This window comes from Nomascus leucogenys, chromosome 7b (genome assembly GCF_006542625.1).
Source record: "Nomascus leucogenys isolate Asia chromosome 7b, Asia_NLE_v1, whole genome shotgun sequence".
NCBI classification, from domain to species: Eukaryota; Metazoa; Chordata; class Mammalia; order Primates; family Hylobatidae; genus Nomascus; species Nomascus leucogenys.
In genome coordinates this window covers 50852959-50866877 of record NC_044387.1, presented here as the reverse complement: position 1 = coordinate 50866877, position 13919 = coordinate 50852959, and the positions used below count along the sequence as shown (strand labels likewise).

Below are 13919 nucleotides of genomic sequence, written 5' to 3'. Positions count from 1 at the left end.
GGAAATCTGGGCAGTCGGCTGGTGGGTTGACATTGTCCCTCACACCAGTCCTGTAAATTACTCAGGGAGGCCCAGGCCTGGAGAGCTAAGACTGGGCTTTCACTGCTCAGCCTGGAAAGGAACTGGTGCCACCAGCCCAACGGATCACAGAACTGGGTGGAGCTATGTGTAGGAGACACACCCAGAAACGGAAACCTCAGGTAACAGGACCTGGGCTGAAGCAAAGGGGCCTGTGGGTGTTGACCAGGTGGCCTCAGGGAAGGTATCCCAGAAGAATGGTGTGTGTGAGGCTTATAGTGGACAGGTGGGGGACAGGCCTTGAACCTACAAAATGAGGTTCGAGGCCTGCCAGGCTGTCTGTCCGTTGTAAACAGTGGCCCTGAGGAGAGTGAGGGTCACCCTGTAGGCCATGGGTCTTTCTCAGCAGATGACGTGGTACAACCAGAGTGATGGAGAACAGGCAGCATGATGGGCCCCACACCTGTCTGTCCTATACCTCGAGGTATAGAAGCAGAGGAGTCACCCTCCACTCACCTCGACCTCCCAAAGTGCCGGGATCACAGGCTTGTGCCACCGCGCCCAAACTGAAGGCTTTACAGACATGTCTGTGGCACCACAGAACACGACTGGTCCCAGTGGAAACCCCACGCCCAATTTCCTCAGGGAACTGTTATGGCGGAGGCTTGGGTATCTGAGGGGAGCAGCACCCAGGCGCGGGGTTCGGGGTAGACGGGGCGGTATAACCAAGAACTCTGCACCTCTCCCACCCACCCGCCTGAAAACTCTCCTGAAGTCACCTAACAAAGTGGATGGCAGTGAGTGGCTCTGGGTGGGATCTTTCTGTCCTCCGGCTACCCTCTGTCCATCAAGAAGGCTGGGGAAGGTGGGGCTGAGAGAAAGGTCTAGGCCTAGAAGACCTCGGACTCCGCCCAACTCCAACTCCTCCTCCCCCTCTTCCGTGGTAGGCTCACCTCAAAGCACCCCACGTGGTGGCCCTAGGTAGAACAGATTCGGGCGGGCAAAGCGCCTTAGATCCCGAGTCTGCAGGCCAGGGCGGAGTGCCAACTTCTCCTCATCCCTTCATACGCCATAGAATGGAAAGACACTGGGGCTTCTCTGTTGGTAGCGTAGGAGGGAAAGGCTGGACAAAAGGGCTCCCGAACAGCAGGTTCGGAGGAGAGCAACCCGGCCCTGACCCCCGCCCCCAACACCGTTCCCAACCTCGCCCCCCAAAGTCCCGGCTCTGCACCAATTCCTCCCGCAAGCCAAGGAACCCCGAGGCACTCCTAGTCTCTAAACCGTTTATTTCTCCCCACCAGAAGGTTGGGGTGGGCGAGCCTAGAACACAGCGTGGGGCGGGTTCCCGGGTGGAGCCAGCGCAGACAGCGTGGGTCCCTGCGGCTCTTAGGCGAAGGTGGAGTTGTTCCAGCCCACATTGGCCGCGTTCATGTCGTAATAGTTGATGTAGACCCTGCGCGGGGAGGAGGCCGGACTCAGCGGGCGGCTCAGTCCCGGGCCTGGCCGCGCGCCGCCGCCCCTCCCCCGCCCCTCCGCGCCTCCGCGTACCTGTCCGGGCTGATGCGCAGGCGCTCGGCCAGCAGGCCGCACAGCAGCTTGCTGTAGGAGCGGTTCTGCGCGCTGCCGATCTTGCCGATACTGTGCAGGCTGCAGAGCGCGCACGGCTCGCTGGAGCCGCCGAAGGCCATGAGCTGGTCCGGGACCACGTGCACCGCGATGTACTGCGAGGAAGGGGCGCGGTCAGCCCGCCCCAGAGACCTCGTCGGGCCCCGAGCGTCCACTTCGGGCCCGAGCCACCGTCCTCCCCCAGCCCCGCCCCCCAGCTCCGTTCAGGAGTCGCCTCCCCAGCTCCCAGCGCGGGATCCCTTCGTCCGGCGGGCACCCCCCTCTTCCTGTCCCTTCCCGCAAACCTGGGGGGGCTTGCCGGTGGCCTGCGCCAGCTGCTGGGTGAGCTCGGAGAGGAACCCGTCCGGCACGGAGGCGCGGGGCACGTTGGTGTTTACGATGAACATCGGCATGATGGCAGAAGGACCGGAGACCCGCGCAGAGGCACAAACGCACGCGCCGCGGCCGCCGCTGAGCTACGTGCCTGACTTCTCGGACACCACTGCGGCCCCGCCTTTTGTGACGCCACCGCCGGCGCCAGGCCCCGCCCCCGCGAGGCTGCGGCTCCGCCCCGAGTGGTAACGTCACCGCCTGCCTCGGCTCGGCCCCGCAGGGCAGGACCCTGGGCGACTCCGCCCGTTCCTCCAGCAACGCCGCTAAGCCCCACCCACCGCTCCAAGCTGTTCTCCACGCGGCGGCTAGAAATCGGCCTGTCCCGGCCTCGCCTCGGGTCTTTCTTAGTCCTTTCACTAAGTCACCGATGTTAGTCGCCAGGAGGCGCTGTGCCGGGGGTGGGGATGCGGCGGTGAACCTGGAAGATGGCCCCTTACCCTTCCAGAGATGAAGCCCAGTTCATTCCACTGCACGCACTGAGCCCCAGTACCTCCTGAGTCTTTGGGCCACACGTCCCCAAGGGCTCCAGTCCCGCATGCGTGAGCTTGTGTGTTTGAGATGGGGAGGGGTAGTCATTGCGGCAGGTGAGAGGGGAGCTGCCCCTGCGAATCACCATCCAGGGAACTTCCCTGAACCCCTGCTCTTTAAAGAGGATAGGATGCTGGGAGGCACCAAAGGGAAGGAGGTGAGGTCCAGAGCAGGTTCAGTGGTTCAAACGTGCTCAGCTCCACTTCTCTGGGCCTCTGGGCAGCTTCAGCTCCTCAGGGAAGCCACACCCTAGTCAGGTCCACTGTGTATGGCCTCTCATAGAGCCCTTGGTGAATTTCTTAAATGCCTTTTCCACTAATGGTAAACTCGGGGACCATCTAGCAGGTGCCAAGCATACAAGAGACATTGACTAATACTGCTGAATGAATGAATGGGTGAAAGAAGATAAGCCATGACATAGCAGGAAGAGGACAAGGCAGCAACTAGATCACAGGCCAGGTCCTCAGAGATTTCCAGGGAGGTCCTGTCCTTGGTCTCTGATAGGTGCAATCTATGTGCCAGTCTCGGTGAAGGCCATGTGATATAGTAAGGACACCCATGCCTGTGGGACCCTCGTGGCACCAGCCAGCCTCCAGCTGGGAGGCCCCATGGCCCATTTATACAAATAGCCTATGGGTGTTGGTTCCTGCAGCTGGGCCCCAGACTCTTTCCCTCCTGCTGTCACATCTTCTCTTACCTGTGCCCAGGGCTCCCTAACTGATGGCACTCCATGCCATGTCTCCAGCCAGGGGCACTCCCCTAAGCCCCAGGCGCTGACAGCAGCTGACTGAGTGTCCACTGCTCTGTAAAGTCCAAATGTATGACTTGTCCTCCTATACCTGATCACCTGACAGTGAAATACGCCTCCTTTCACTATCCCTTTATTCCCACTTCTCTCCATTCCCTGAACTACCGCCTAGTCTACACTAGCTGCATCCCCTTTGGCCTGGACCACTGTGACTTGCCTATGGTGGACTGCTGCTCCTCAAGGGAGGAGTCTGTTTCCAGCCCCATGCAGCAGATTTAGCCCCTGACTCCCTGTGCCCTATGAAAGCTGAGCGGAATTACATAAGTCACTCCAGGCAGAAGACTGAAGAGCCAGGGCCTGGTTGACCTGTGCCCTGTGAACCTGAATGACAAGGTGCAGCCTCGCCAGCAAGCACATGAGCTGCCCCTGGAGGTGAGCCCCTGCCAATCTCAGGTTGTTACCATAACAAAGGGTTGCCTTACCTGGCCAGTGACAGAGCAGGAGCACTGCCATCTTGAACAAACACCACCATTCTAAGTTCCCCCTTAATTAAAAGCCGCCTAAATCCAGCCCGAAAACATCAGCCTAATGGCTAATGTCAGCATAACCACAAATATTCCAACCCTAAGATAAACGCTTCTCTGACCAGAAACATGCCAACCCCGAGACAGCCTCCCCTCCGACCAGAGACATTCCAACCCCGCAATAAACTTTCCCTCACACAGAAACATTCGGAACCTATGATAAGACCCCTTCCAAAACCCTTAAATATCCTTAGTTTGTAAGAGAGTGTGGCTCTGACCTAACTTGGCCAGAAGCCCCTCTCAAGTTTGTTTTCTAAAATAAACCTGTCCTTGTTGACTGTGGAGCCACGCTTGGTGTTTCTTTCCTCTTTAATTCTTATAGCCAGGACAGCCTCTGAGCCACTTGTCATCTCCTTGTACTTTCCCCAGCTGTTTCCAGTAGCAGTCAGCCTCATCCTTCTAGAAGGGTACCCAAAGAAGTGATATGATTTGCCTCTTACTAGCATGGACATTTGGCTCAGTTTCCCCATCTGTAATTTGGAGATGACAATAGTGTTCACCTGACATAGAGGTGTTATGAGCACCAAGCGGCCTAAATGCCAATGACAGTCTCCTCTGATACTAGGGGTAGTACTGTCACAAGGCCCTGGGGTGACCCGGTCCCTGTGAGCCTCCACAAACCCTCCCTGGTTCTCTGAGTCATGGCGCATTGTGTAGGGACCAGCCCCACAGGGTCAGTGGGTCTCTCCCTGTGTGCAGTGACGAGAGAGTGTAGAATTAAAGACACAAGACAAAGAGATAAAAGAAAAGGCAGCTGGGCCCGGGGGACCACTACCACCAATGTGCAGAGACCGGTAGTGGCCCCGAATGTCTGGCTGCGCTGTTATTTATTGGATACAAAGCAAAAGGGGCAGGGTAAAGAATGTGAGTCATCTCCAATGATAGGTAAGGTCACGTGGGTCACGTGTCCACTGGACGGGGGCCCTTCCCTGCCTGGCAGCCGAGGCAGAGAGAAGACAAAGAGAAAGGCAGCTTTTGCCATTATTTCTACATATCAGAGACTATTAGTACTTTCACTAATTTACTACTGCTATCTAGAAGGCAGAGCCAGGTGTACAGGATGGAACATGAAGGCGGACTAGGAGCGTGACCACTGAAGCACAGCATCACAGGGAGATGGTTAGGCCTCCGGATAACTGCGGGAAAGCCTGACTGGTGTCAGGCCCTCCACAAGAGGTGGAGGAGCAGAGTCTTCTCTAAACTCTCCCGGGTAAAAGGAGACTCCCTTTCCCGGTCTGCTAAGTAGTGGGTGTTGTTCCTTGACACCTTTTGCTACCGCTAGACCACGGTCCGCCTGGCAACGGGCATCTTCCCAGACGCTGGCATCACCGCTAGACCAAGGAGCCCTTCTGGTGGCCCTGTCCAGGCATAACAGAAGGCTCACACTCTTGTCTTCTGGTCACTCCTCACTGTGTCCCCTCAGCTCCTATCTCTGTATGGCCTGGTTTTTCCTAGGTTATGATTATAGAGCGGGGATTATTATAATATTGGGATAAAGAGTAATTACTACCAACTAATGATTAATGATATTCATATATAACATATCTAAGATCTATATCTGGTATAACTATTCTTGTTTTATATTTTATTATACTGGAACAGCTCGTGTCCTCGGTCTCTTGCCTCGGCGCCTGGGTGGCTTGCCGCCCACAGCACTGTCCTTCAGTACCATGGCTCCTAGCTCCAGGGTTGGGGGTTGGTCCTGAAATCCAGTTTGCCCACATTTTCCCTCATCTGACTCCAACTCATCCTCTAGTTCTTGGCTCAGCCTTAGTTCCTTGGGAAAGCCCCGGAGCACATGGCTTGGTCCATTCCCACATGTGCCCAGTACCTGTCCTGTCCTTCGAGGCTATCTCCATATTTCTGAGTTAAGACTGCAGGCGGTAAACTCCGAGTTTACTTAACTCTGAGTTAAGACTCTAGTGAACTCTAGTTTACCGCAGGACGGTAAACTCCGTCCCAGCGGGGACAGTCTCTTTTTGGGCATTGCTGTATGCCTACCTCCTGACCCCTTACCTCCGTGGTAGGCAGATGACGCCCTGCCCACTAAAGAATAGCAGGGGGAGGACAAGCGCTAATCCCTGGAACCTATGAGTATGCTATGTTACCTGGCAAAAAGCACTTCACAGATGCAATTAGGATTATGGACCTAATAGGGAGATTCGCATGGAGCATCTGGGTACACCCAATCTAATCACATGAGCTCTTAAAAGCAGATCATTTTCTCCAGCTAGAGTGCCAGATTCTAAGCAAGAGAAACACTCGATGTCCATTACTGGCTTTGAAGATGAAGGGGACCAGAGACCTCATGGTACAACCACAAGGAACTGAATTCTGCTCACAACCAGATTTAACTTGGAAGTGGATTTTTCCCTTGTCCCTTCAGATACCTTGACTTTGGCCATGCGAGTCCTTACACAGAAGACATAGTCACGTCACGCTGCACTACTGACCCACAGAAACTGTGAGATAATAAATGTGTGTTGTTTGAAGCTGCTAAAAATGTGTTGATTTATTATAAGAGCAATACAAATAATACACCTGCGACCCATAGGGACACAATAATTAACTGCTAACCGTGGACAAATGCACTAGGAGGCATTGGCGGGCATGGCTGCTGACTCCCTCTTCCTCCTCACGGCAGCATCCCAGATCTGTTCGTTAGAAGGCTCACTGCCCCAGAGCCCCTGCCACCCAGGTGTGGCCACCTCATCTCCCACCCCATCCCAGCATGTCCAGCTGGAGGCACAACTCACCTCTCAGCTTCCTCACCCCTAGGCCTCTGAGGAAGCATTTTCATGGTCTGATTCCAAAGACAGCGGTGTGTGTGTGTGTCCATGTGTGTGCGCATGCACGTGTGTGTGTGTCCACATGAGCGCTCACATGCACTATGAGCCTATGAAGCTAGAGTAGCTGAGAAGTCACCATCTAGCCCTGGAGTGTGCACCCAGACAGGAGCCTGGGCTCCCCGGGCAGAGTCGTCTCTCTCTAGGTGTTTGATTCTCTCCAATCTTCAATGATTCCCTGCTACCTGCAGAATGAACCAGAGAATGGGGGCAGAACACGACCCCTGATGAGCACTGGCTCAAGCTCAGCTCCACTGCTAATCCACAGGATCACTCTGGACCCCTCGGGTGGCCTCTAAAGGCCTCCTCAATAAAATGGAGATCAAGGAGATCAGGAAGCACACAGAATCTAGACTACATTTCCCATGAGCACTCTGACTGATCAGCACCAGCGTGCCACGGACCTCAGGTACCAGGCGAGGCCCCAGACGCAGCGTGTGCAGTGATCAAGGTCTGGGGTCCATGGTCACCAGGTCTACTCCTGGCCATTCCAGTTATCTGTGTGACCCTAGACAAGCCACCAGCTTTTACTCAGTCTCTCATATGTACAACAGGGGTAACAAAAGTACTAATTTCATGGGGTCTTTTCCAGGATTAAAGGAGCTAACACTTGGAAGATACTCAGAATGGTCCTGATACGTAGAAAGCCCTCCATAGATGTTATCCCTGAACATTGTTGTTACTGGGAGACTGTTTTGCAAGGTAAGGACCGCCATCCTCACAACCCTGGGCACAGCCCGAGGACAAGGACTGAGGCGGAAGCCTCTGGATGTAGTGGACCCTAGGTGGATGCGTAAACTGAAGGGGAAAATGATTTGGCTGAGGCACAGAGTGATCTGGGTCCCAACAAGAGGGAACCAGAGACTCAGAGGGTCCAAGAAAGGAGAGGATGAGAACAAATAGAAGAGAATGGACAACGGCCCTTTGGAGGCTGTGCAAGCCCAGATCCTTGTGAGTGCCGCCGGGATCCCGGCAGCCAGGCAGCCAATTTGAGCCTGCCAGATGGGCGGGGCCCTGTCTCCTGGCCCTGGGAAGCTGGGACATATAGGTCCTGGTAATTAGCAAATGAGGGAGAGATTTGGGCTAGGAGAGGGGCTTGACCACATGCTCTGGGAGGTGGGGAGAGGCCACACTGGGTCTGGGGTCTGGGGAGGTGGGCTGGAGCTGGGGAGCATGGCTGTGGCTCCTCTCCAGCTACATGGGCTAGACATCGATGCTCACACCTGGAACGCAGTCTCAGCAGAGGCAGGTCAGCTCCCACCCTGGACCACCCCCTAGAAACCCAGTCTGGCTCTCTCACCCCTCTCTGCACTGCCCTTCCTTGTCTTCAAGGTCCTGTCCTGAGACCCTGTCTCCTCTCCCTAACTGAGGTGCTCCCTGGGTAACAAGGGACTTGCAACCCCCACCCTGCCCTCCCAGAGTGGCCAGAGCCAATTCCAGCTGGGTGGGTGGTGAGTGAGAGGGCAGGGCTCAGGCTGGGGACCAGGGCACCAAGTGTGTCCAAGGCAGGCCAGGACCTGGGTGTCACGTAATGCCTGCTCTGCTTGTGGCATGTATCCCAGGATCTCAGGGGTGCTTGTCAACGGATTCTTACTCATGACTGTGCATTAGAGGTCTGCAGCCAGGGTGGCCAGGGAAGTCATTTGGAGCACAAAGGTAAACTGGGGAGCAGGTCAACAGAGGAAGGACCAGGGTGGAGGGACACAGAGGGGTAAAGTGACCACACACAGGGCTCCTGGGAGGGCTGCCCCTGCCTCCTGAAGACTCCACAGTGACTGGATACGGGGGCTTCAATCCCATCCTGCAATGCTGCTGCCTCCCAGTGGCTCCAGCTTTTTTTTTTTCTTTTTTTCTTTTTTTAGTAGAAACAAGGGCTCACTCTGTGGCCCAGGCTGGAGTGCACTGGTGCAATCATAGCTCACTGTAATCTCCAACTCTTGGGCTCCAGAGATCCTCCCACCTCAGCCTCCCGAGTAGCTGGGACTACAGGCACATGCCATCAAGGCTCTAGCTTTTAAAAGGCCCCCAGCTGAGCCTATCCTTGGGAAGCCAGCTCAGAGTCACCTTCTCCCTGAGACCTCTACTGACCCCCCAACCCAGAGATTTCTCTCTCCCCAGAGAACGCACGGCCCCACCACTTCTCTTTAACCGTCACTGTTTCCTGACAAAAGCCAAATTCTTTCTTATACAACAATAGTCCATTGATTTTCTTTCTTTAGGCACCAAAGTAAAATAATGAAGAAAAGATGCCTTTTTTTTAAGCAAATGGTGAAGATAGCCATTTCAAAAAAAAAAGAAAGAAGAAAAAAGGGCCAGGCGTGGTGACTCATTCCTGTAATCCCAGCACTTTGGCAGACGAATGGCTTGAGTCCATGAGTTCAGAACCAGTCTGAACAACACGGCAAAAGCCTGTCTCTACAAAAGACAAAGAAAAACAATAAAACAAAACAAAACAAAAATTAGCCAGGCTAGCCGGGCGCGGTGGCGGGCGCCTGTAGTCCCAGCTACTCGGGAGGCTGAGGCAAGAGAATGGCGTGAACCCGGGAGGCGGAGGTTGCAGTGAGCCGAGATAGCGCCACTGCAGTCCGGCCTGGGCGAAAGAGCAAGACTCCGCCTCAAAAAAAAAAAAAAAAAAAAAAATTAGCCAGGCATGGTGGCACGCACCTGTAGTCCCAGCTACTCAGGAGGCTGAGGTGGGAGGATTGCTTGAGTCTGGAAGGTAGAGGTTGCAGTGAGCTGAGATCACGTCACTTGCACTCCAGTCTGGGCAAAACACAGTGAGACCCTGTTCCCCCACCCAAAAAAAAGGAACCTCAACCCCTCACACCATATCCGAAAATTAACTTGAAATTCACCATCAGCAACATAAGTGTAAAAGCTAAAACTATCCAACGTTTGGAAGAAAATCTTTGCAACATTGCGATAGGCAAAGATATCTTATGGCACAAAAAACGTGAATCACAAAAACCAAAAACTGATAAATCAGACTTTACCAAAATAAAAATTTCTGCTTGGCCGGGCCAGGTGGCTCATGCCTGTAATCCCAGCAATTTGCAAGGCTGAGGTGAGCAGATCACAAGGTCAGGAGATCAAGACCATCCTGGCCAACATGGTGAAACCCCGTCTCTACTAAAAATACAAAAAAATCAGCAGAGCGTGGCAGCACATGCCTGTAGTCCCAGCTACTCAGGAGGCCGAGGCAGGAGAATTGCTTAAACCCAGGAGGCGGGGCTGCAGTGAGCCGAGATCGTGCCACTGCACTCCAGCCTTGGTAACAGAGCGAGATTCCATCTCAAAAAAAAAAAAAAAAAAAAAAAAAAAAAAAAAAAAAAATTCTGCTCTTAGGTAGCATTAAGAAAATAAAAAAGGCAAGCTACAGACTGCAGGAAAATATTTACAATACTATATATTTAACAAAGTACTAGCTTCCAGAATGTATAAAAAATGCCCACATTTCAAAAATAATGACAACCAATCTGATAAAAATAGCAGATAAGGGCTGGGTGTGGTGGCTCATGCCTGTAATCCCAGCACTTTGGGAAGCCAAGGTGGGTGGATCACTTGATGTCAGGAGTTTGAAACTTGCCTGGCCAACATGGCAAAATCTCATCTCTACCAAAAATACAAAAATTAGCAGGCCATGGTGGCTCACACCTGTGGTCCCACTTACTTGCGGGGCTGAGGTGGGAGGATCGCTTGAGTCCAGGAGGCAGAGGTTGCAATGAGCTGAGATCATTCCACTGCCCTCCAGCCTGGGTGACAGAGAGAGAACCCTGTCTCAAAAAAAAAAAAAAAAAAAAAGTAGACAAAATATTTGAACAAATTATTCATAAAAGAAAACCCACGAATGGCCATACCGAGCACATGAAAAGATTTCAAACATTATTAGTCATCAGGGAAATACCACAATTAAACGACAAGATACCACTACACACTCACTAGAATGGCTAAATTGAAAAGACCGACAATACCAAGTGCTGATGAGGATTTGAAGTATCCAGAACTCACACATTATTAATGAGAATGTGAAATAGTATAATCAACCACTTTGGAAAACAATTTTTATACAGTTAAATATACATTTATTATTAAGCCCAGCAATTCACTTACCCAAAAAGCTAGACTGACTGTTTATGTCCTCCCCAGGTTCACACCTTGAAACCTAATCCCTTGCATGATGGTACTTGGAGGTAGGGCCTTGGGGCCTCTTGGGAGGTGATTAGGTCATGAGGGCAGAGCCTGCATGAATGGGATTGGTGCCCTTATAAAAGAGACCCCAGAGAGCTCCCTTGCCCCTTCTGCCATGTGTAGGAGGACACAGCAAGAAGACTGCCATCTATGAATCAAGACATGGGCCCTCAGCAGACACTGAATCCACTGGCACCTTGATCTTGGACTTCCCAGCCTCCAGAACCATGAAAAATAAATTTCTGTTGTTTATAAGCCACCCAGGCTATGGTTCTTAGTTATAGCAGCCTGATGGACTAAGACACAAAAGAAATAAAAACATATGTTTAGACAATGATTTTTGTAGGAATGTTCACAGCAGTTTTATTCATGATGGCCAAGAATTAGAAACAGCCAAAATGTTCACCAACAGGAAGATGGATAAATAAATCATGGTCTAACCACAGAGAGGAATACTACTCAGCAATACAAAGGAGTCTCTCCTAATATGTGCAGCAACATACATGATTCCCAAAAACTTTATCTGGAGCCAAGCCAGACACAAATGTGTACATACAGTATGGAATGACTTCAGATTCTGAAAAAAGGCAAATCTGACTAATTGAGGCAGAAAGCAGGTCAGTGGTTCCCCGGGTCTGGAGCTGGAGTGGTTATTGATAGCAAACAGGCATGTGGGTGCCTTGGGGCAGGGTAAATGTTCCATCTTGATTGCGGTGGTGTTTCGCAAGTGTATACACTCGCCAAAACTATACTTAAAACTCACAACTCGCCAAATATATACTTAAAATGGATGCAGTTATGTATCAATTATACCTCAATAAAGTTGATTAAAAACATCAATTCCTCAGAAAATTCTTTTCTGACCACTCCCCTCTCAGACTAGGTCGGGCTTCCTGGTATGCACACCCATACCCACTACAAACTGTATTTATTTTTTTTTGAAACATCGTCTCTTTCTTTTGTCCAGGCTGGAGTGCAATGGCTCAATTAGGACTCACTGCAGCCTCGACCTCCCAGGCTCAAGTGATCCTCCCATTTCAGCCTCCTGAGTAGCTGGGACCACAGGCATATACCACCACACCCAGCTAATTTTTTTTTTTTTTTTGGTAGAAACAGGATCTTACTATGTGGTCCAGGCTGGTCTCAAACTCCTGGTCTCAAAGCAATCCTCCCATCTTGGCCTCCCAAAGTGCTGGGATTACAGGCATCAGCTACCTCACCTGGCCAACCTGTATTTTTCTTTCACTGCATTTCCTGAGTCTGTAATTACTATGTTTTAAAGAGATGAAGTCTCCCTCTGTCATCCAGTCTGGCATGCAGTGGTGTGATCGTAGCTTACTGCTACCTTGAACTCTTGGACTCCAGTGATCCTGCTGCCTCAGCCTCCTGAGTAGCTAGAGCTGTTAGCACATACCACCATGCCCAGCTAATTTTTTAAATGTTTTGTAGAGATAGGGGGTCTCACTATGTTACCTAGGCTGGTTTCAAACTCTGGCCTCAATTGATCCTCCCATCTTGGCCTCCCAAAGTGCTGGGATTACAGTCATGAGCTGCCACAACCAGCCTGTAATTATGTTGTTACTGATTTTCTGTCAGTTAATTACCTTTAGCCTGGAACACCACTCTCACCATTGATTGCTAGGCACCTGGAGCCATGTCTGCACACAAAGGGTGCTCAATAAACACTCCTTAAACAAAGGAATGCGGGAGGGAGTGAGGACCAGGGCCCTGGCAGGAAGCAGAGGACAGGACAGTAGCTGGCTTTGGCTCTGGCCACCCCTTTGGGACTAGAGTTCTGTCGACTGGATAACCTCCAGGCTCCTCCATGTGGGGCCCTGGGCCCGCCTGGGGAAGTTGAGTCTGTGTAATTCCTCGGCGATCTCTTGGAAGGTCTTGCCTTTGGTCTCAGGAAGGAACAGGCCAGTGTAGATGGCCCCACAGACACAGACACCAAGGAAAGGGACATAGAGGAAGTGGGACAGGGCCTCCTGCGGATTAAAAGAGACCCCAAGACCTGGTGTGGCTCCATCAACCCCTAAACGGAAGGCCCATGATAGGTCGTGAGGAGGGATTTGCCCCCCTCTTTGCTCCCCTAAGACCCCTTCCTTTCAGTCTCAGTCTCCCTGGATGGAAGCCTCCCGCTGGGGTTCTCAGGATGACAGGGACACAGCCTAAGGCAGGGCGCCCAGCAGGAGGGGCGGGCCTACCATGATAAACGGAAGTCCCAGGCCGACCAGGAAGAGCATGAGCCACATGAGCGCCCCGCAGACCATGCAGGCAGCAGGCCTGGCCGTCTGGTCAAACAGCTCTGTGGCCAGGATCCCCGTCACTCCGGCTGGAAGGAGGGGCAGGGACAGGGGGCCGCTGGCCAGGGCTCCCTGCCTGCCTCTCCCCAACCCCAGCCCAGACATGGGAGTGGGAGCCCAGGCCCAGTCTGTATGGGGGGCCCCTCAGTGCTCTCCTCTTGCCATTCCCTCCCAGAAGCCCCAGCACGAGGTGGTCTCTGAGGGCCTGCAGGGAACATTGCATTCACACCCACCCACTGTGCACCCAGGCACTCATCACTCCTTCTATGTGATGACGGATGCCCAGAGCCCCTTGGGCCCACTCACCAGGGCCAATGCCAAAGCTGAGGATGAAGGCAAAGATGCAGGCCATGGCCAGGTAGAGTGTCCAGGGGAAGGAGCTCTGCCGTGGACGGGGTCGGGGTGAGGTGGAAGTCAGCCCGGCCTGGACCCCCCAGCCCTCATCCACCCCAGCTACCTGCAGGCACAGGGCCACAGTGAAGATGCTCCCCCAGCAGGTCATCAGGCTGTACCCACCGATGAGCAGCACGCGCCGGCCCACCCTCTCGATTACCACACACTGCAAAGGCAGAAAGCGCAGACCCACACATCCAGCCATGGTCCCCGAGGTCTGGGGCAGGCAATGAAAAGGGGTCTCCTGAGAAAGCTGGTGGTGGTGAGGGTAGTTTATTGCTTCAGTGTGACTTTATTAATTTCCTAAAGG

At 52.8% G+C, this 13919-nt stretch overlaps 2 protein-coding genes across 6 annotated transcripts in view; both read right to left on the bottom strand.

Annotated features, from left to right (window-relative positions):
- Window positions 1–1287: 1287 nt before the first annotated feature.
- MIF (macrophage migration inhibitory factor) lies at window positions 1288–3498 on the bottom strand. The gene is made up of 3 exons (XM_003281733.4): window positions 1929–3498; window positions 1567–1739; window positions 1288–1471 (listed from the first exon to the last, which is right to left on the bottom strand). Exons 1-3 carry the CDS (start codon window positions 2034–2036, stop codon window positions 1405–1407), a joined length of 348 nt encoding a protein of 115 aa, XP_003281781.1. The 5' UTR covers window positions 2037–3498; the 3' UTR covers window positions 1288–1404.
- The window catches only part of SLC2A11 (solute carrier family 2 member 11), a 38118-nt gene continuing 26219 nt past the window's right edge, over window positions 2021–13919 (bottom strand). For 2 of the 5 annotated variants that reach the window (XM_003281732.4, XM_003281731.4), the window contains 4 exons: window positions 13674–13775; window positions 13523–13598; window positions 13118–13245; window positions 11248–12898 (listed from right to left, as the gene is read on the bottom strand). In XM_003281732.4, the coding sequence (XP_003281780.1) occupies window positions 12698–12898; window positions 13118–13245; window positions 13523–13598; window positions 13674–13775 (507 nt within the window). In that variant the 3' untranslated portion in view covers window positions 11248–12697. Of the gene's footprint in view, window positions 2561–11247; window positions 12899–13117; window positions 13246–13522; window positions 13776–13919 lie in introns of those variants that run through there. The other 3 variants (XM_030815968.1, XM_030815967.1, XM_030815969.1) reach the window with 3 other exon arrangements.